We start from the raw sequence: 23,014 nt of genomic DNA, 5'->3' as shown, positions 1-23,014 counted from the left end.
AATTGAGAGAATAGGGTGGAAATGAGGTATTTTAGTTTTACTTCAGAGTTAAGTGTTATGAGGATAATCTTCAGTATGAACACAGAGCTGATTTTAGTAAGCTTTCAAGAAGGGAGAGGTGGAATTTATAGTGGAGTAAATTAGAAAGGGAGTTTATGAAGACAATAAAATTACTTTTGGCTGAAAAGGAAATGAATTTTGTTGGAGGGGGATTGCTTTTGGGGTTTTGTTAGATCTTTTTTGTTTTCCATATAGTCCAGGTACCTTTTGAGTTGGAATGCCTTGTTGAATATAAACCACTATCTTAAAGCACAACTTAAAAGTGCAGGGCAGGAGGGGTAACAGGACAAGTGACTAATGTCTCAAGGAGAACAGGATTATTCACAAAGTCAAAAGTATTATTGCAGTCTTTTTACAGCTAGAAGCTTAGAACTTCTACTCAGTTGGGTTAAGTATTCTGATCTTCTTGTGAAATTCAGAGCAGGTCCTGCAAGCAAGGTATTTTCATAGAATATCTTCTCAAGTGGCATTTTTGGAGAGATTATTTAAAAGCAATCTAGTAATCCACTCACTCCTGATTTAAGAGTCAATCCATAGACTATGAAACAGCTCCCTTAAGCCTCTCTTTTTTTTTTTTTAAATCCAGCTAACTGTTAATACAAAATACTGCAGGAAAGGCTGGATCGCCTTGATGGTTGTATTATAGGGCAGCTCTTTGTGCAGCTTAAGCTCACAACCTTTATCTTCATAATGGAGAAATGCATGGTCTTATTTCAAAATACTAATGGGGGAAAAAAAGGATATCTGGTGGAAAATATTAACCTGTGTTAACGTACACTCTTGGATTGGCAGCATGCTTTTCCATTATTTATCCTGAGCTCCTAAAAACAAACAAAAAACTTGGTTCAAGCTGAGCTGTTCTTGTTTGTTTATTTTCACAGTGGGTTATTTATTGTAGTTCCTAATGGCTGCCACCATTTTAGCAAGTGAGGAATTGCACACAGTATTGCTGGAAGGGAAGAGTGCAGCTGTCTGAACATGGGCGGACTTCCATAACTCACATTTTTCTTTTGTCTAACCTAAGATAGTGCAAATGCTAGTTATTCATAGATACCAAAATATGATGTGAATGTATATTTTATTTTCCATAAGTCTTCACTTACCATGCTTTTTTCCTCCTTGTGTACTATTTAGCTGTACTTAAACAGTGTTTTATATATCTTCTTGAATATGTGAGTGGTTAATTCTTTAAAACTCTGTAGTTTTCAATACATTTTGTTTAGCTTGGAGAAAAGGAGGCTCAGACATGACCATATCTCTCTCTACAACCACCTGAGAGGAGCTTGTAGCCAGGTGGGGGTGATAGGATAAGAAGATACTTCTGCCAGGTAGCAAGTGATAGGATAAGAAGAAATGCTGTCAAGTTGTGCCAGGGAAAATTTAGGTTAGGTATTAAGAAATTTCGTCACTGAAAGGGTGGTCAGACACTGGTACAGGCTGCCTTGGGAAGGGGTGGCGTCACCATCCCTGGAGGTGTTTATCAGATGTGGCTCTTGGGGGCATGGTTTAGTGGTGGACTTTGCAGATAACTGTAATGATTCTATGACTATTCAAAGACACAAGCTGAGAAGCATGCCAGAGTACTGACATATTAATTTCAATAGATGTAAAGAAAACTTGCCTTATTTGTGCAAATTTCCTCAGTATGTGAAATTTATTGTTCCATTTGAAGAGAGAGAAAAAAAAAAGAGAAAGAAAAATCAATATTGCACTAAGCTTGTTACAGTTCTGGCTGTGACTAGTCTTAGAAATACAGTATAGTTTATTAATATCCTGCTTTCCTATTTATGGGTTGGAAAGGGGTGTCCTGATTAAATGTGAAGCAGGGAGTATCTTCATTTGAAATAGTTTTCATTTCCTGGAGTTCATACATAATTGAAGTTTTCAGAGAAATTGTGAAATTCCCTTTTTGTATTTACTGTTTGCTTTTATATTTGTAGCCCAGGAAGACTGTATTTTTAGGTTTTTAATTCCTACACAGATGGCTATTGCTTGGTTTGTACACTGCACATAAGAGTAGAGAACTAAATCCATTGCTTGCTTCTGGAAACTGAAATACAGGAAGAGGCTTGTAGAAATACATAAAATTTATCTTAGTAAAGGTGCTGTCTACACATCATAATCTCTCAGTAAGTTTTTGATTTGTGTTTTTTTTTAATTTCCCAGTTTATGAATGGGTGATGTGATCCATGTCTGAGATACCCCGAGGCTGGGCTCAGGGACATGAGAAATTTTTACTAGGCTCCTGCTACGGCCCTGTCTCTCTTCTCCCCTCCTGCTGTTACCATGACATATTAGGTTTTTCAAAGGATATGTTGTTTTCTGACAGTAAAATGTTCCCATTAAGGTCTAAATAAGAAAACAAGTATTGAAACAAGCTACCACCATAATGTGGCTGTGTAAAGGAATGAAATGGAACAAAACAAAATGAGTAATGACATTGGCAAATAATTTTTTGCAGATACAAGGTGTAATTTTACTTGTTTCAGAGGATTCTTCTCCCCTTTTTTATAGATGATCCATGTAAAGCATTTATCACTTGAACAAGTTTTTTTTTTTTAAGGAAAGAACCCACAAAGGAATGAAAAATCATTACTGAGAAATTTCATATGTCCAATTCAAAATGTCTTTGTGCAAGTAATCTCTAATGGGTTCTTGCCTGTGTTTTGTGTTTTGCTTTTGTCATTTCGAATTTCCATAAAGCATTGCTGGAAGGGGAGAGGAGAAATCATCTTGGTGTTTGTACATATTTGGCTTTCCTCAAACAGTTGTAGCAACACTTTTCAGACATGGCAGAAGGTTTGGGGTTTTTTTTTTCTGAGATCAAAGTTTACTTTTTCCCTTGACAAGGAAGTTTTGTCTTAAAGGCACAAAAAGCATTATGTGCCTAATAGGGTTGCAGTATATTTTCAGCTTGGCCCCTAAAAAAGCTGTATCACTTCTTTGTGTGCAGTGCAATGACAGCATGAAGTGGAGTACTTTGAATGCACTCCTATTTCAGTGAATTGAAACACTATTTTTGGAAATGATATTTTGAAAAAATGAATGCATGCATACAGAATAAATTCCAGCAGTTATGTGAAACTTTGGGGTAGGGAAAGGAGCAATACATATGAACATACATTTTTAGTAAAAAGTTGATCCAGGAAAAAGTTAGAGGTTGCTACCTAAATGAGATGGCTTTTATTACTTTGTATACTAGTTCAGAAGTATTTGTTTCAAAACTGAAAAACAAATTAAAATTTTATCAAGTTTTAGGCAGCTGTAATGTAATCTAGGAATAATTTCTACTCTGATTCTTATTTATTGGTGTAAATTTGTTTTCTGTCCATTAACTTGATGTCACAAGAAAAATCTAAAATTATTAGTTAGTTGTGTCTTGAAAGGCTCACAGCTATGCCTTCAGCTGATTTAGGTCTTGGAGCTAATCTAAATATGTTTTGAGCATAAGATGAATACTGCCATGTTTGCCTCTGTATATAGCAAATTGTTGAATTTCAAAGCCAGAAGGGATAGCTGTCATCTGCAAATAAAGAAGCATGAGATAATGGAATGAACAGAGGGGATGGCTCATGGTGAACCTCTTTTAATTAGAAGTTGAATCTCAAAAGTTCACAGTTCTAGACCATTCTTTTACAGCTACTTACTTGTTTCCTAACCTCCTTTGAATAAAGGTATTTGAAAAAAATCATGTGTGAAGACAGATAACCAATCTGACTTCATGATACCTTCCTTTCTCATGGGAATTACTCTGGACAGAAATTAGCAGTCTTTTCCATGAAGACATTTGTTCAGTCATCCCTTTTTTGGTTTCCACCATCCAAAACGCAGCTTTCCCTCCCACCTGCACCACAGGGACAGTGGGGAAGAGCACTGGATCACTTTTCAGTGGTGTGCCCCATACTAAGAGTTCTTAATGTACAGGCTATTATGTGTCTGGAGTTACCTATGTAATGTGCCCATCATCAGGAAATGGAGTGTGTTACTGGGTCTTGGATTTCCCAGTTGTTTGAAAAATTTTCTCTATTAAGCCCTGAAAATTGGTGGACGAAATAGAAAATTGGCAGAAGCTCTGCATGATGATACTCAGAGTACCTCTTAAAAGCTCTTTATCAAATGACCTGTTATTAGGGAGCAAATGTCCATAATTTTTTCTCTAGTCTTTCTGGCTGAGGTGAGAGTGATTACCCAAAGGAATGGGAGTGGAATCATGCCACTTAAGTCATGGCATATTGTGACTCTTCTGATGTCTCTTATAGCTGATTTTTAAGGCTATTCAGAAGTACAAGGGAAGGAGAATGTGAAGGAATAACTAAACATGCAGAAAGGGGTTTTTTGGCCACAACTGCTTTTTGAGAGGCTATGGTACTATTGCTACAGTCTGGTTTGTTTCTGTATTATGTTTTAAATTTTAATGAACAACTTGTTTTAAGCCTCTTTTCACAATATTGTGAGATTTATTTTTTTCCTGTCTCTTTACATAACAAAAACAACAACAGTGACAAAATCCAAACAAAACAAAACAAGACCAAAAAAAAAAAAACAAAACAGAAAAAAAAAACACAAAAAAGCCCAAACAACCACAAAAAACCCCCAAACAAACAAAGAAAAAAAAAAAAAAAACAACACAAAAAAAAGATGAGCACCTTCCTGGATTAATGTGCTCAGTTCCTATAGATTTTGGTGGCTGTTTGATAATTCACCTGCTGCTTGCAGCAAAGGTGCCATCAGTACCAATTCCTTTAAGTCCCTTTTTTATCTGAGCAGTGGTTTTGCTTCAGCTTTCAAAACTGTTGCCTGCTCGTCTATATCTGAATTATTTCCTTCTTTGCTTTATTTTCTTTCCCTTTTTTTTTTTTTTTTTTTTTTTTCCCTTCTCCCACTTCTCCCTTGTGCTGACACTGGTTAATGTTCAGGTGAGCCAAGACTATCTTTACATTGTGAATCCAGCCCATTTGGTCATCAGGATACGTATAAAGGTCAGGCCCCAGCCTGAACTGTAGCTGCAGTCTCCACGTGCCCACTGTGCCACTCATACTGGAACACCTGCAGTTAGTCTGGTATAACTAATTGTAGATTAGTATTAGAAAGTGATGCTCTTCAGAGGCTGGCTCTTAATTACAGCCTTTCTTTGTCCTCTTCTGGCGTTGTAAACAGTCATAAAAATTTTAATAATATGCAAGTGTTATATTGCTATGATATTTTAACTTTTCCTTTTTTGTGACTAAAGATGGCTCAAGGATCAGGTTTAAGATGCTTAAAAAACAAATTTTATGACACTTCCTTTCATGTAAGATGTGCATGCATAACATCCACATGAAGCAATTGTAAATCTATGGTAAATTTTAAAATCTGATGCAGTGAGCATTCCAAGACTTAAGGTTTTTTGTGGAAGCAGCACATATCAATGACTTTAAATGAATTCTGATTTTTAACGTTATTCAGGTGCAGTCTGATAGACACATTGTGTCTTGCAAGAAGTTCAGAATGACTCTTTGAAAACTGTATGAGACTTGGTCCCTATTCTAGTAAGAAGGAGAGAGAAGACCAGGGCGATTGCTACCTTGAACAGGTCAGAATTACATCATCACAGGTTTTTCTCATTAATACACACCTTTTGTGCACTTCATTAATAGATCTCATTTACAGACAAGGCATTCAGTTTAAGCCATGCATTTTCCATTCAAGAGCAGTTGACTTTAATACACGAGTAATAGTCATAAGTAAATTAGTTGATTATCAGGCAGATGAGACTCTTCTTAAAACCTGCCCCTTTGGTAGCATGGTAAAGTATTACAGACCCCTGAATCCTGATCTCTCACTGTTCTTTCTTAAAAAAAAAACCCAAACTTGAAAATTTAAAGATCCATTTCCACATATAAAAAAACAGCACCAAAAATCCAACAAAAACTCCACCCAGCAATACAAATAATCTTGACTTAGACATCCTGGTTATGACTGACTCTAGTGAGCAGAGATCTTGCAACAAATTATGCTGTCACTGTAAGATTTGTATGCTAGGATTTTTGAAATATGCTAAAGCAAATAAACATGACTTAGAAAAATTGCTTTCAAGCATCTGGTTAGAGTCTTACATAAACTATTCATCATCTTGCATTTTTTATGTAAGAGTATCTTAAGAAAATCCCCCATAAAACAAAAACAAACAAAAAAAGCCCCAAACTGTGAAGCTAACAATGAACAAGATGAAGGGGGGGGGGGGGGGGGGGGGGAGCAAAAGACTCTGAAACAATGAATGCAAAAAGTACATAAGTTGATGTGGGACATTCTTCTAATATACACATCAATTATGTTTATACCAACATAGATATTTACCATCCACTGAGGATATGCTTTTGAAATGCCCAGCAAAGCAGCAATTTTGTTCTTTGGATTTTCTTCCCAGATTAAGAGTCAAATTATTGTGAGAGGAAAAATCAGGAAATTATTTCCACTTGATAGAGTTTAAACTGGTTATGATACTTGATTATTTATTTACTATTAAACAGAAGGAAAATGAATCATGATGTAAATGTACTGTTTAATTTGGCATAGGCTTAATGAGAATTTGAAACTTTTGAGGCTTCCTCTTTCCTACACATTCAGTTATTTTCGTGAATCTCCTTATCTCATGTATACTGTCATGTATAACATTTACTTTAATAAGTATAGAAAAATGGATTATTTAGCTGATATATCCTATTTCAGGACTATTTTAAACTATTAACGAAGTGAATCTCAAAATGTGGATTTTGGAGTTTTTTTTGGTTTTTTTCGGTTTTTGGTTTGTTTTTGGTTTTTTTTTTTTTTTTGGTATTTATATTTTCCCCAGCATGTTTGAGTTTTACAGATGGCTCATATTTCATTCATCCCTCAGAAGTAGCCCTTGAAGCCAAAGGAGTAGTTGGCCAATCTTTTCCAGAGTCAGTACTTGGCATTTATTTTCATCTGTTGTGTAAAAAAACCCAAACCAATAACAAAAATCTTACACAAAATCAAACTGCAAACAAAAACGCCCAGAACCTTAACCTGATATGACCTTGGTTCCTCAGTCCATGATTATTTAGCATCAATCTCATGCATTCTTTTGCTGCGAGGTAGAAGTACAATAAAAACTCAAATGCCTTCTTGCAAAGTAGTGAAATTGAAGTAACTGTAGAAAGAAAATGCACTTCTGAACAGTAGGAAGTCTGGATTTTGCTAGGGCTATGCTTTTTTATCAGCTCGCTGGGGTGAGTCTGTTTCTTAAAATAAATTATTTGAGGACACTTGGTAAGAGAAACCTGACTTTAAAATGCTTGCAAGTCATTTTGGAAGACTTATTGCATTCTGAAACCTTGCTAACATACAATTCTGGATCACAATATTTGCCTTTCTCCTTAATGATGGGTTTGGGTTTACTGACCAAACACTCCACATATTATGCTGGAGTGGTGTTGTCGAACTCCATAGTAATTGAACAACTGAAAAATACATCTGTATGTTCCCAATCTTTATTTTCTGAACAGTATTTAGTTGGAAAATACAATTATGGTCAAAAACTTCTTTGATGTGTTGCCATGATGTTTCATTGCTGAAGTAGGAACATGGAAAGGTAGGATTTTAATGTAAAAAGTTTCTTATCTAATATGATGTGTGGCTTATTTCAGAATCATTTTACTATTTTTCACTTTTCAGTGTGGTAAAATTCTCTGCTAACATTCAGTATTTTCTGCATGAGAGTTCTATTAGTTGATATCAAAATTTATACTCCTTTCTTTCTATAAACTTTTATTTTGAGAATAGGATATTGAATTTTACTCTGCATTATGGTTTCTGCATATTTTTATTTTTGCTTTGTCCAAGGATGTGGAAAAGGCCTTTGAGCTTTGCAACTCACCTCAGAGATAAATGTCTAAGACTAAACTATTTCCAGACCTGGTTGTATAGGGGTTGTATTTATTCAGAGCAGGCTGGTTAATAATACATTCACCAGAACTGGAGTGCTGGAGTGTAAAATGTTTAAGCACTGAAAGTTCACATTCAGCTGTCATCAAGCACAAATATATCAGATTACTCTGCTACTCTTTGGTGCTCTGCACAGTTTCCCATTTGTTCCATATCTCCAAATGAAGTGTAGTGCTTGGACATGTCATACATGTTTGAAAGACCTGCTGAGGACCATGCTCACAGATGGGCATCTCAAACTCCAGGACAGCTTTATTAAGTGAAGCAGATCTATGAATGAATAGATATCAATGAAATGTGATCAGACAATGTGAAACAAGCTCCTGGAGTAAAGGCTGTCACTGTGCAACCTTGTGCTTGAAGTGCAAGCCATGTTTCAGCCTGGCTGCCCTCATACATCTAGAGAACACACATTTGAACACAGCAGTGATAACCTGCCAACAGGAGCTTCTGCTCGGTTCTTTTCACAAAGAGTTTGAGGAGCGAGAAGACAGACAGCACATCCTAAATGTTAGTGAATGTAGTGCTGTAAAACATGGGGATAGAGTGGTCCCTGTTGCAGTGGAGGCTCCTATAGGGAGAATGTTACACACTGGAAATGTTCCAGAATAAGACTAGCTCACTTGCAGTACACCTAACTCTGCAGCTATTTTTCTGCTTGATTTTGCCATTTTTCTGTTTGTTCCAACTAATTTGTAAGCAAATATCCTTGTATATCTAAAATATGGCTTAACTTAGGTGTTAGTTACACCTAAGATTTCAGGTGTTGTGTAGAATTGTGTGTTAATATATGTTTACTTATATTTGTGTATATGCAAGTTCATCGCAGGAGACATTACAGTAACAGGTTTCTTTGAAACAGTGCTGATTCCTGCAAACAAAACACTGATTGTATCTTCCAAATTCAAAAATCACTTATGTAACATTCAGAAAACAACTCCATTTTCTTATCTGCATTAAAGCATAACTGGTATGGGAACTTAGAAATACCATTGATTGGTTTTCTGCATCAGAGGAGTCTTAACATTGGCAGCCTTGAGACTGAGTGCATCAAGGATCTCTGCACTCTTTAAGAACTGTGCAACGTGCCCAGGTACCACTTCAGGTGCTGTAGTGGCTGCTTGGGGTTTTCCATTTCTTTGAGGAAAAGGTAGTGTAGCATATGATGCTGTGCCTTTTCAAAGACTTTTACAGTAATCACATAATTCTGTTTTTCAAAATACCTTAGTAAGTACCCAGGTTCACTGGAAACAGTGGCAGATGAGAGATGTTTAAAATTACAAAGGTCTTGATATTTTCTAAAGCAAATGTTTTTAGGAAGTTTATAAATACATTCTCAGCATGGCAGGCTTGAACCAGCCTCAGGTGCAGGGCAGGAAGCAGCTGGCAGAAAGAAGCTTTAATCTCAAAGCAGTGATATGTGAGTCTAGGAAGAATCTTGGGAATGTACTCTTTTGAGGACACTAGGTAAGAAGTGTTTTAGACCTGCAACCAGAAGTATACTCTGATGGCTGATTTGTACTGTTTCAAGAAAACTGGGGCTTCTCACAATACACCTTCTGTTTCGATTACTGACATCTATTTTAGGTTGCCTATTTTTCCCCCTACTTTGTTTAAAGTTTATTCCAAATTTTAATTTCAAATTTTCTCATTTTGTGCTGTTAGCAAATGCATAGTTATTTAAGTAATTAGATTTGTTCCTGTAACAAGAACAGAATAATACTGAACTTTCATTTTTGATTTACTTAACATAAAAAGCTTTAACTTTCTTATGCATTAAATATTGTTTAAATGGTCTTTTTCTTCAGTTTACATTTTCTTTCTCAATCTTTTATATGCTCTTTCAAAATTAGACAATGAAATTCTTGCTGACACCAGAAAGAAAACTGCTAGTTGTTGAATATCCCAGGACGAAAGAGTTGCCACCTTTCTTGGACCTCTTTCTGTTCCAGTCTTGTCCTAAATTCACTTTGTAAGCCCATTAACCTGTCAGTTGTGGTGCCAGTCAATATTTGGCAGTGCACCATGCTGAAAGTTTTAGCTAGAACTTCCCTGACTGCATCTTCTGTTGAAAAAATTTATTGATACTGATTTATATGCTTTTGTTAGATTTGGGGTTTTTTTTTGTCTGTTTGTGGGGTTTTTTTAACCTTTTCCATGTGTTGTGCAATATTGCTGTTCTTAAATATTTTAGTGAGCTCTTGGAAGCACTCCAAACCTGACTAAATAATGTATACTGTGCGTTCACGTAGAGCCTGGTGGAAATGTCACGGTATCAAAGTCATCTCTTGTTTTTACCAGGATGCAGCTAATAGGAAACAGCAAAATGGCAACTGTTTCAGTGTAAAAGCACCCCAAAGAGTTTAATTGCTACTTTATTGTATTAAATATTATATCAGGGGGTTGAGTAAGTTGTAAGTCAGACATACATTATTCTACACTGGGAAAAGGGGGCTGAAATGTAAACTTTCAGGCCTGCAAGTTTCAAAGAGTGGATTAATAAAATAATTATCCTCTCAAGATCCTTTCTAGTCTAGGTAACTTCTCTTGATACTCTTTTTTTTCTTTCCTTGTATGTTAGTGTGAACTGCAGAAGCTCTTGTTCTGCCCAGTAAGCATTCAAGGGAAAACATTCATCTGGGAACCGAATACTGTTGTCAGTGAGGCCACTAATATTTTATTGAATATTCCTTTGATGGAACACTAAACATAAGTAAATGAAAGGATAATTTATTCCAGATAAATGTTGGGGTTTTTTCCTGTGTAAATATAGTTCTGCTGAATATCAGCATGTGGGCATAGCCGTCATATGCTTGCTTCTGTTGAAAAATAAATCATGGTAAGCAATGCCATGTCTTGCCTACTATGCCTGTGGCTGCTTACTCCTCTGTGTAAGAAATCTTCTCAGCCATCCAGCCCTTCCTAATACAGGTACAGAGTTGGTGCTTCTGAGGAGAATTGCTTTATTTCTTGTTATTTGGTTTGGTTTTTTTTTTTTTCTGTAATTGATCTGACAAAAGAGAGGTGTGGGTTCAAAATCTGAGAACTGAGCAATGCCATTTAGTATGGTTGGCATTTTTTGTTGGAACGACTGGAAAATTATCTCCTTTAAGAAGCTGAAACTGTTTTATCAATGTTATAAAACTGTGTGGTGCAGTAACTCCCAACTTTTAAACATCAGTAGGAAATGAGTGAAGACAGAGCAACCCTTGGTGGGAAGTGGGAATGGGAGAGAAGCAACAGGAACTGTATCCCTGCACAGAGTACTGTGACCCTGTGTGATTTAGGGCAAGCATTTTAAGGACTCAATCATTTCCCGTGTCTTGGGTACATTGGAGGCATCCTTGTGTTTCCTTGTGACTGTATCACCCCAGAGGAGATGCATTCTTCAATCCTTTAATACAGGGAAGGTTAAGCATTCCCTCCCTTCTCCCCTAGGAAATACAGAAGATCCAAGCTGCAAAGCAAATATGGTGTTCATCCTGATTTTTAGCTTTCATAATTTGGGAGGAGACAATATCTGGTATTTTCAGAAAATGGGAGAAAAATAAAAATGGGAGTTTTTCACAGAACTGGCTTTACCAATTGCCCTCTCTACCATTACCTCATGCTAGAGATTTCCTCTAGCCTGGATTTTATGCAGAAATTAAAATATAATTTGCCTAAATCGGTTTTGTTAGTCTTGTCTGACCCAATATGTCACCGAATACCAATGCTAGAGGATTAAAAAAATATTAAAGTCTTCATGACATCTAACCCAGGTGTTTCAGAAGGAGTCCATTTGGAATTTCACTTTATTTTTGCATGGATTACAAGACTAAAGGAATGCTTACAGTGAGGCTCATTCTCTCATCATTCAGAGGCAGTATAGTGTTTATTGTTTGGGTTTGGTAGTAATGAATGTTAAGAAGATTTGGTACAAATATGAGTAAATACAGAGTATCAGAATTACTTAACACCCAAGAGCTTTGCAACGAGAGAAAATGAAGATTCATTGTTTGAAGTGTTTATTGTTTGAAATAATGATAAATACCATATGCTATCTAGATCTGATTTACATTGATTCTGTTTGTAGCCTGCAAATTGTTGCACTGTCGTCATCATTCACAAAGGCACTGAAGTTAAGTTCAAACCAGTTACAGCTCCTGGATGACTTAATTGTCTGGCTTCTGTAAATTGGTGTAACTCCACATACGTTGATAGATATACTTTAAGGTGGAGCTGTTGGAATTTCATCCCAATGTGTCCAGTCTCCAGCTCATCAGCTTTAAATAGGATCTTTTCGTAGTGTTTTAGATCATTTAAAACCTTGTTTAGCCTTATACACCTAATTAAACTTCTTACCTTTGTTGTATAAAATAAACTACTTGTTTTAACTGCTTTTAAAGTATTTAGTGTCATACGTAATTCAAAATGCAAACAACTCCAAATAACAGGCATCCCTTTAATCTGCCTGCTCCATCTTTTAAATATCCCTTCAGTTCTGCTTATTCTTTGGGAGAGAATTGCTACTAAGGATGTCCAAAGAAGAGAGATCAAGAAAACTTTAATGACCTGTGGGGTGCAACTTCAAAAGAATCCGCAGCAGCCTAACTCCTTTGTGGTGTAAATGCATTTCTAGCCTCATAAACAAGGGTGACATAAATTTTCATTATGGTAGTAGAAAGTTAATTTATTTGTTGGAATTGTGATCTTGAAATTTTGTACATAATAAAGTTGTCCAGTGTGCGCAATATGCAGGAAACAGCAAACTTCAATTAATTCCTAGATAAAATTAGCATGCATTGCTCTTCAAGGATTTGTCTTTGTTTTGTTTCTCTAATCAAAACTTCAGTTAATTTCAGCTTTGTTCTCTGCCTCCCCCGTGTTAGTTCCATTGTCTTGATTTGCATCACTTGTGGCAGCTGGCTTCTTGTCAATCTGTAGTTTGGACACTTACAAACAGTAAAGTAATGGGAGGAAAAGGAATCCCAGTAGTACTTCTTGATAGTTGTGAAAGCCTCTAAATAGAAGTGAATGTTGCTGATTCTTGTCAGAGATGAGAAGTGTAACATGGAGAAGGAGGCAGATCATGCTTTACTGAACCAGTAGTTATTTCTAGAAATAAGAGTTGGTCACTTATCTGTGCCTTTCCTTTCCTAGTCCTTCCTGTCATTTGTTATGAAGTTAAACTAGTAAAAAATAGCAATTAAAAAAAAATAGTATTAGATGTGGGGGTTTTTATAGGATGCATGGCCTTAATGCATCGCAAGATGCAGATGCATCCTAAATATTACTTTCTTTTCCCTTTACCACAGTTTAAAAACCTAACCAAAACTACTTGAATTCATTCTGTTACAATGTATGAACAAGTTTTTTTTCTATAAAGAGAAACCAAGTGACCCTTTTACAGTCAAGCAACTAGTACAAAAACAGGAGCATATTGTCCAGACGGTGCTCGTAGACACAGACTGTCAAAGTACATGCCGTGTTTAGACCTTGGCTTGTGTTTTTGGCAACAAAAAGGATCTTAGTCTTTTGTCAAATTGCACTGTGCTAAATTCCCTTTTTTTCTTAATAGCCATTAGTAATAGTTAGGAAATTAGGACTGCTTTAAGTATTTTGCTCCACTTATATTGTTCTTTTCAAAAAGCCAAGACAACGAAACAGCACTGGAGCCACACTAGTTACTGTGGTGGGGAAATAGGCAAAGCAAGTGGAGGTGAGGGAGCTATGCATTATAAACCTGAAGGAAGCATGCTCTACTTACAGTGAAATAGTCCATAGAAATTATGGGCTAGTTCAGTCTAATTTATTTGCTATCTTCTATTGCTTATTTCCCCCATTTTTGTTTTTTTCTTGAACAAATAGGTATGATTTCCTTGCCTATCAATTCAAGATATGTATCATCTCTGACTTTCTGATGTTTTTTGCTGTCTTTAGCTGAGCTATCTCATGTAGTTCATCTTTTCAATAGTGTGCAAATCATGAAAGAAGGTAATACCTTGCCTAGCTCTTCAGAGAATATTGAATTTGGTTAGATACAGTGTCTGTTTTGTAGCAATAGCTTTCCTCATTTTCCAAACCGTATTGTTAGCACAGTTTAAGAGCTCAGTCCAGCATTATTCCAAGGTCATTTTGAAAGTCCTGCTGTGATTCTGATTCTTTTGTACTTGTCTCCAGTTTTGAGCTGAATATGAAATTTAGTGGTTTAGCTTTCGAATAGGAAATTTAATTTACAACTTGTCAGTTTGTTTACAAAGCGGATACCACTCTGAAGGATTCTCCTAAATATATATGAGGCTTTTGTCTTTTATTCTCTGTTCATTTCTTTGTTCCTGTGAAGCATGGAATTATAAAAATCACTTCACAAATCGAAGTTCCTAGTTGCCACTGCTGCCTGTATCCTCCAGGCCTTTTAGGCAGTGCCGGCTAAGTGAGCCAGCAGATGGGTGGTAGGTGCACATGCTGGGTGTCCAGCCAAGAGTCTCTTGTCTTCCCTGGGTATCCCTGCCCTCTGTTGGCCCACAGAGCTCCAGTTCATTGACAAAAGCTGAGTAACAGTTTGTAGAAATGTGAGGATTTTTCTTTTTCTTTTCCTTTTTTTTGTTTGTTTTAGTACAAAACGTCTTCAGTTTCATCATGTTACTTTCTGTACATATTTCCAGGTACACATTTGTGTTTTATGGTGAGTGGGGTGTGTCTAATCTGTGAAATGTTTGTCGTGAATCAACTGTCATGGCCTGTGAAATGAGTGTTTAGCTTGCAAGGTAATTGATACCCTTTAATCCTGTATCAAATGAATAGTCCAAAATGACTGAGAGTCTGCAGGACAGCAGGTCATAGCATGAGTTAGAATTATTAAATGCATTTAGAGTTGTCTCAAACTGTAATAATGACAATATATCAACCAAGAAAACTTTGGATACATTAAAGTCACTCAAAATATTGAGTCCCAAATGAGGTCTTGCTTTGAATCTTTAGTTTTAACAGCTGAGATTTGCTTTGGAAATTCTACATAAAAGAAGCTAAACTTTTTCTTGATTAAATGTCAACATTTTCCTTCTTTTTGAATGTGATCCAAGTCCAGATAAACCTGTTCTTTGTCTTCAAGAGAAGTCTGCTCAGTAGTTTTGTGAGCTAGATAATCTGGTTGAGACTGGCAGACTTGTGAAGCTACTACTGTAGAAAATCGAGACATAATGGCACTTAGCTACACAGAAAAATTTTTGGAAAATTTTTAAGCATGGCATGATAGCATGGAGTTTACAATTCTTTCATCACTTTCTACTTCCCCTGGAGTCCATGGATATTTTGCTCTTGTGGTTTTAATGGCCAAACAAACTTGCTAACATGAATTGAAGTTCTGAGAGATGTATTAATAAATGAGAGACATAATAATAAAATGACTGCTTTAAGTATGGAAGCAGATTCGGTGGAATTTAAAACTTGTAGAAAGGAAATATGCATTAATATATTTTGCTTCTACAGGCATAGTGTATTCTTAGCATGTGATTTCACAGATCCTTAATATTTCTAAATACAGGTAATGAATTTGGACATCCAGAATGGCTTGACTTCCCCAGAATAGGGAATAATGAGAGCTACCACTACGCCAGAAGACAGTTTAATCTTACTGAGGATGATCTTCTTCGCTATAAATTCCTAAATGCCTTTGATAGAGATATGAATAAATTGGAGGAAAGATTTGGCTGGCTTGCATCTCCCCAGGTAAGCTGTATATACAAAGTGGTAAGTTTTAGTCACCAGCTGAGTACATGTGTAGAGTAACAACATTTCCAAATTTGCATGCTGAAATTTTAAACACTATAGTGCGCTGTGTAATGCCTCATCATATATTTCAAGTTGTCAAAACATGGCACTGAAATATCTTCCACAGATAATAGAAGCCTGAAACAGTCTTGTTTTAGCTTCATAGCATGGTCTTTTCCTATTATTTTTCCTATTTTTATTTAGTATCTGTGGATTGGATAAAGCAGACTATAAAATTGTCCGTAATCCAATCCAAGAATTGCTTTCAAAAAGAATAAATTGTTCTGACACTACACTTTATAAAGATAATTACTCCATTTCTGAGGAAAAACTCTCAGTAGAGTCTAGTGTAAGTTATAGTTTCCCAGTTCTCAACCTGCCATTTCTGCATTTGCATTTTTTACACTAGTATCACACTGTAATTTTTATGAAAGAAGCTCAATTATTATCATTTCTCAGTATTTAATTATTTCATACTAGTCATAATCCACTTTAAAGATTTTTTTTTTTAAATTGATATCTACTTATTTATTAATGGCTTGAGCAAATAGAACAAAGGTGGTATGTGCAGCTGTTTAATGTGGCTTATCAAACCTGGTTCTTACACAGATTTCTAAAACACAACCAAAAAAAACACATCCAGTGCTTCATTTTCCAAATTAATAACAGTGTATGTGATGCAGATCCCCGTAACAAGTAGGTTGAAGATTTCATTTGACAAAAAGAAATCCATTTTTTACTAAAGGAAAGTGTGATGGAAAGACCATGTTACCAGTCTTTGAGCAAGAATTTTTCAAGTGCTCTGGGCTGAACAGGGTTCTACCTCCTTAATTTTACGTTGCCTTATAAAAAGTAAGCTAGAGTTTAGTAATCAAAAACTTTATATGACATTTCATAGGTAAACGATTTCATTTTGGATGTTAATTCCTTTATCTCTGTCACTTGAATATTTACCTATATTACTTGAAATGAGGTACAGAAGCAGAGGGGTTTTTCTTGGTTTTGTTAATTTAGTTAGAAATGAAATATTTTAAGGTGTTGATTTGTTTTTTTCCCCTAGGCCTATGTGAGTGAAAAGCATGAATCCAATAAGGTCATAGCATTTGAGAGAGCAGGTCTCATTTTTATTTTCAACTTCCATCCATACCAAAGTTATGTGGACTACAGAGTGGGTATTGAAACACCAGGAAAATATCCTTTTCTATACTGTTTTGCTTGTGAGGAAAATTTTAGAAGTTGAAAGCTAATTTTATTTCTTTTTTTTTTAATATGAGTGCAACCTGTAGTTAAAAGGTAAGAAATCCCTTATTTGTCACTAATATAATCTTGCTTAAATTCTTTGTGTAGAGCAAAAAGATAATTTAGAAATTTGTTTTCTTCATAAGAGATAAGTTTGTAGAAAGCAAAAGTAAAAAATTTCAATATAAAGACATGTGATGCTTTGGTTTTTTTTGAATTCTGTTGAGACATGAAAAAGCAAGTAACTCCCACTTCTTAAATAAACTACAGAAAGCCACTACAGTGGGGTGATTCTGTGCATGGAGTCACACAAGAAAGTGCATTAGTAAAAACCTTATCAGGAAATTTGTATTTGTACATTTCTACTTTAAAACTGGGTGGACTGAGAATGTGCTCTTAGATCAGCTGAGCAGTAAATGATTACTTGAATAATTGGTTGGTTTTGCATTTGTGTCCAAATTCTGAGTGTTGAGGGAGATTCCAAAAATTAAAGCTGATTTTCAGGAGGAATTTTAGTTGCCCAAATTCAGTTTCTTTCTTTGCCAAACACAGCTTAGTGACTTGTACTGTGACAGTTTAAAGCACTGCTGTTCCAGTTTTAGCCCACTCTTTATTTATCAGCCCTTCTGGGTAATTCCACATTTCAGTTGCTTTAGTTCAGTCACGGAATCGTAGAATAGTTTGGGTTGGAAGGGAATTTTTAAACCCCATCTTGTCCCTGCAATGAGCAGGGCTATCTTCAACTAGATCAGGTTGCTTGTCCAGCCTGACCTTGAATGTGTTCAGGAATGGAGCATCCACCTCCTCCCTGAGCAACCTGCTCCAGTGTTTATCCACCCTCAGTGTAAAACAATTCTTTCTTATATTTAGTCTGAATTGACCCTCCTTCAGTTTAAAACCACTCCCCTTTGTCCTAGCACAACAGGCCCTGATAAAAAGTTTGTCCCCAGCTTTCTTCTGGGCCCTGTTCAGGTACTGGAAGGCTGCAGTAAGGTCTCCCCAGAGCCTTCTCTTCTTCAGTCTGAACAACCTCAACTTTTTCAGTCTTCACAGCCCTCTAATCACGTTCATGGCCTGCTCTGGACTCTCTCTAACAGGTCCATGTCTTTCCTATCTTGAGGATCCCAGAGCTGCACACAGTACTTTGTGGGAGGGAGAGCTCACCAGACAAGAGTAGAGGAGCTATTTAATATCTAGGGGAATTTCCTTATCTATTTTCTTTAAATATGTTGAGGTGTTTTAATGTTGATTAGGGTTTTTTCCTAACTCCTCTCCTGCTATTAGAACCATGAATTTTATGTATAGTTTTTTAATGGAACCATTTAACCTAAGACTTCAAAAAAGTATGTCCTATTACTAGGACATATGGTACCGTGCTATTAAATCCTCAGAACAACTTCTCCACTTGAAAAGGAATTCTTTATGATCTCTTTGAAACTTAGACAGGAAGAGGAAGTACCTAAAAGCAAAAGTTTATTGTTAGTCAGTTTGTTTCTTTTGATAAGTTAGTGGATTTTTAATTTGATACCCTTTGCTGTTATAAGCCAGAAGAGACAAATTGCTATAATATACTGATTAAATGGTTTTTAATTAAACATTTTTCTGAATGATACAGGGAATTGTGGGAAATGGGATGATCCTTTCACTGCTTAGGTTTGAGTTTGTTTTGTGGATTGAACTAGTCAAATGAGTGCATACAACACTTGTCATTAAATTTGCCTTTATTAAGGACAGCTTTGGCCTATCAGTATATTGTAGTGCTATATAAGCTGTTTTTATATAGAGCTTCTCAGATATGTTACCAGGTATGTTAAAGGTACAGAGCTTCTTGCCTGCTCTGCATTTTTGTAGGGAGTCCTCTGTTCTGAACTCACTGAAATTGTCATTCTTCTTTCAGCTGTTCTGTGTTCATAGGCTGTTAGCATAACAAAGGTAATTCTACTTTTATAAGAGAAGTTGTAGTCAGTAGACATTAGAGTTCTGCTGGTCCCACCTGGTTTGGAAAGTCTTTCTGTGGATATTCAGCCAGTCAATGTCTATATGAAAAGTCACAGTCGGTTTGGGGTCAGTTTTTCCTTCCTCCTTATACTTCAGCCTTCACTCTTGACTTATTTTCCTTGACATTCAGTTGCTCTGTTGTACGACTTGTTCTCCTAAGATGCTGTACCTTGGTCTGAGGAATTCAAGGAATGAGACCTTAATTTTTTGTGTGAGCATGGGAGTCCATAAATGCTGAGCAGTATGAATTGCTGCTAGCTTATCTCTGTTTGTATTTTGACATTTGATGTTGTCATATACTGCTAAAGCAGGAAAAAAATGACATGGGAAAGAGTACTTTCTTTGTTTTACATATTGCCATTTTTGCATAGCATGTATTGCAAAGCATTGTAGTCCCAGACTGAATACCAGAGTGGCATGAATTTAGGGTTCACAAGGACATTCAGGTACTCATCTTTTCTCTCTGGTGAGCAGTGACAGGGTCTGAGGAGATGGTATGAAGCTGTGTCAGATTTAGATTGGATATTAGGAAAAGGTTCTTTACCCAGAGGGTGGTTGGGCACTGGACCAGGCTGCCCAGGGCAGTGGTCACAGCACCAAACCTGACAGAGACCAGGAGCATTTGGACAGTGCTTTCAGGCACATGTGATTCTTGGGGCTGTCCTGTGCTGGACCAGGAGCTGGACTTGGATCCTAGTGTCTCTCTTCCAGCTCAGGATATTCTGTGATTTGAAGTCAGAGTTGTCCATAAGCAAATAACTAGATTCGACCTGAGGAATCACAAATATTGTCATCAAAGTGCTGCAAAAGCATACTTTAAAAACAAATCCCCACATTAATTCAGGCTCTCTGACATTTACAGCGTGCACCTAGAGCTTCTAATGAACAGGGAAGGTCATTTAAATGAGTCAGTGGCATGCGAGTGCTGAAGGCAAAGACGCCGCTTTGAAGTGCGGTTGTGTAACTGTCCCTGCCTGGTAGAATTCTGGCACGTCGAGACAAAGGACTTAATTTAGGATCAGTCAAATACTGAATTCCATCAAGGTAGTTGATACTTAAGGTTAATAGGTGAATAAGAAATACAGCATACTAATGTGGGAATGCATCTTTGATCTGCATGGGAGAAGACGGAGTCTGTGTAAGTATCAGAGTGGCATATTCTAGTGCCCGATTTCTGAGTTGTGTGAAGGAAAAAGAAAAACATTTCTGTGCTTATGCTGGAATTTTACTTCATAAATTATGCTCTTTCAGAAGCCTTTTCATGAGAAAGGCAGCTTGAACTAACAAATTATTTCTGCCTAATTTGCTTCAGTTTTGAGGTAGCTGAATAATCAACATCTAGGTCAGCTGTCTCTAGTTTTCTGGTTGTAGATAAAACTTTGAATGTTAACAGGAAAACCATTCATAAGTTTCTGATTTTATGTTTTTAATACTGCCTAGGCCTTTCTGTGGGATAGTTCTTGGATTCCAAGGCCAGTCTGCAGTGAAAATTCAATATGGAAACCTTCTTTCCTCTATTCAAAAGGAACGTGGCTGAAAGGATGGAGAAAGAATAGAAAAGAGGCTTAAAGATTTCAGAAACGACTCCTTTTCCTTCCTTGAGACTCCACACTTGATTTTGTTAAATAATTTTTAGTCTGTGTTGGAAGTCTCATTAAAATGAAGCTATATGTGTGTATCCCCCCCTTTTTTAACAAAGTTTGTTATCTTGGCTTAAAAGCAAATCTGCATTTTATGTTTATAATCACCAAGCAACATGAATTGATGTATTTCTAAATTTACATGTGGTTTAAACAAAAATCATATTTGGCTGAAGCAAAAAGTAACAGTACTGCCTCCCTCTCAGTACTTGTGAATGTATTGAGTGCTTAAATGGCTTCAGCTGTCATTGAAATATCCTGATCTTAATTTTATCAGGCCAAGGTGTTTAACTTCATTACAAAATTTAGCCAAATACTCTCCATATGCTTTTTGTCACTTCTAGGTTGAATCCTTAGTCTTCAAAATTAAGTGTGTGGAGAGGAGCAACAGTGGTACCCTTCATCTTGAAATTATTTATGTTAGTTTTTCAGTGAAATTGAAGAATTATTAAAAACAAAATGGTTGAATCACTTTAGACTCTATCACCCCCACAGGCACCACTTCGATTCTTTTATCAGCAGTAAGTGTTGGAAAAATTACGAATTATCCTATTGTATGATTTGCATTTACTTTGCAAATGTGTCATTAAACATACAGAAGATTAAAATTAAAAATTGTGTTAAAATATGTATTTCAAAACATTGTGAAAGCACAGGAATTCAGTAATTAATGTGGTAGATAATGTGTCAGTTTTTCCATTTTCAGCTCTATCTATACAAGGGTTTATTGCTTTTGCTGCTCTCCTCCCTTGTAGTGGGTAGGAAGTTTAGTTGGAGCACCAAACTGAACAGAAAGCAGGTTTGTTTTTTTTTCCAGTGAGAATACAGGCTAGTATTTCCAACACTGTTGCTAAAACCAAAGAGACCTCACTGCATAAAAAAATCCTTCTATTATGTACTTAGTTAAAATGTACATCTGTTGTTTAATGTTTTTGTGAAAGTAATCTTCAGAGAACTAGATGCCTGAAAAATTCTGAAATGTGAAAATTGACTTTTTTGTGAGGCTTTAAGTTGGAAGGCAAATGCACACGTTTACCAAACCAGTTATTTTTCCCAGACAAATATCTAATTTGTTAAGATCTTAAAATTCTTTTGTGACCCCATTATTCAGGATCTGGTTAACAGTATTTACACAAAATAGGCCATATATGTGTGAAGACATGGTGCTATTAAATTCAGCAGTGCTCTCTGGCAATACAGACATAATTTTATGAATTGTTTTTAAAACAGCATGGCCATAACGATGGCATTTGCTGTAAATAGTTTTAAGGGAATCATTAAACATGTCAGGGCTTTCAACAACATTGATAACTTATTAAATGTAACGTGTAGTGTAGATCACAGAAGCAAGCCATGAAATGCTCCATGGAGACATTCTCCTGCCATGTTAATAAAAAATGTAGTGGAACAGTAGCAGACATTGCTGCTGCTGAAAGGACACTGAAGAGCGACTAGATCTTGTCTTTTGGTGGCTTTGCTTGTTGTACATGACAACAAATGGATGGTAATTTGAATGTGCTTATGAGATAAAGGAGGGGAGAGGTGTGTGTGGTGTGCACATGAAAGCCTTTGAGGACTGAAGCTGGCAAAGTATAATTTTCCAATTTTTTTTTTTTTTTATTTTTTTTTTTTTTTTTTTTTTTTTATTTTTTTTTTTGGTAAGGAAAGATAACAAGCATGAGGATTTTACTGGAGAATGTGGTGATCTTTGGGCACCTGCCCTGTAGAACTCAACAACTAGCTTGGCAGTTTTGGACTATTCCTTCATTTTGCTGCAAACACTTGTGGGGAAGGGATTAGTTACCATTCGTGGTTTGGGAGATAATTGACAGCTTTGCTCTTTTCCTCATGTGCATTTACTTTTCTTCATTGCAATCTTCTAGACTGAAGTGTCTCAGAGTAAATTTGTGGTTACTTCTGTGTGATGTCATGCTTCAGCCTTCCTTGTCACTAGAGATTTCAATCAATAAGGCTGGTGGTTGGGAAATTTTCCAGCTCATCTGATGGAATTGTGTAAGAGACTTGAAAACAATTCTGTTTATATCACAGTCCTTCAGGTTTTGAGCAGGCCTGTTTTCAAAAGGTTGAGCAAACACAGAAGCCCAAGAACAGCTTGAGAACCACTGACTCTTTTGAAAGAGTGTTGCTTCACTCATCCCTAATCCTATTAAATACAAGCTCTAGGAAAATAAGATTCTTCCACAGCTTAGAATAGAGGAAGCAGATTGTGGGTTATAGAGCACTGTTATTTCCCTCTTTTTTTTGGGTGGTGGGGAATGGGGATTGCTTTCTGTTGTAATTTCAGGAGGGAAAAAGATGATTTAATTATGTCCAATCAAGAAAATACAAGGTACTGAAATAATAAAAAAATTAAAATA

General features: G+C 36.3%; 1 protein-coding gene across 1 annotated transcript in view; it reads left to right on the top strand.

Moving 5' to 3' along the window:
• GBE1 (1,4-alpha-glucan branching enzyme 1) overlaps positions 1–23,014 on the top strand; it is a 143,164-nt gene that overhangs the window by 107,568 nt on the left and 12,582 nt on the right. The window contains exons 13-14 of the mRNA XM_069024673.1: positions 15,533–15,717; positions 16,820–16,950. Of these exons, the coding sequence (XP_068880774.1) occupies positions 15,533–15,717; positions 16,820–16,950 (316 nt within the window). The remainder of the gene's footprint in view (positions 1–15,532; positions 15,718–16,819; positions 16,951–23,014) is intronic.

The sequence above is a fragment of the Aphelocoma coerulescens genome, chromosome 1, assembly GCF_041296385.1.
Source record: "Aphelocoma coerulescens isolate FSJ_1873_10779 chromosome 1, UR_Acoe_1.0, whole genome shotgun sequence".
Lineage (NCBI taxonomy): Eukaryota > Metazoa > Chordata > Aves > Passeriformes > Corvidae > Aphelocoma > Aphelocoma coerulescens.
Note: the sequence above shows the minus strand (reverse complement) of the source record. Positions and strands in the feature narration are given on the sequence as shown.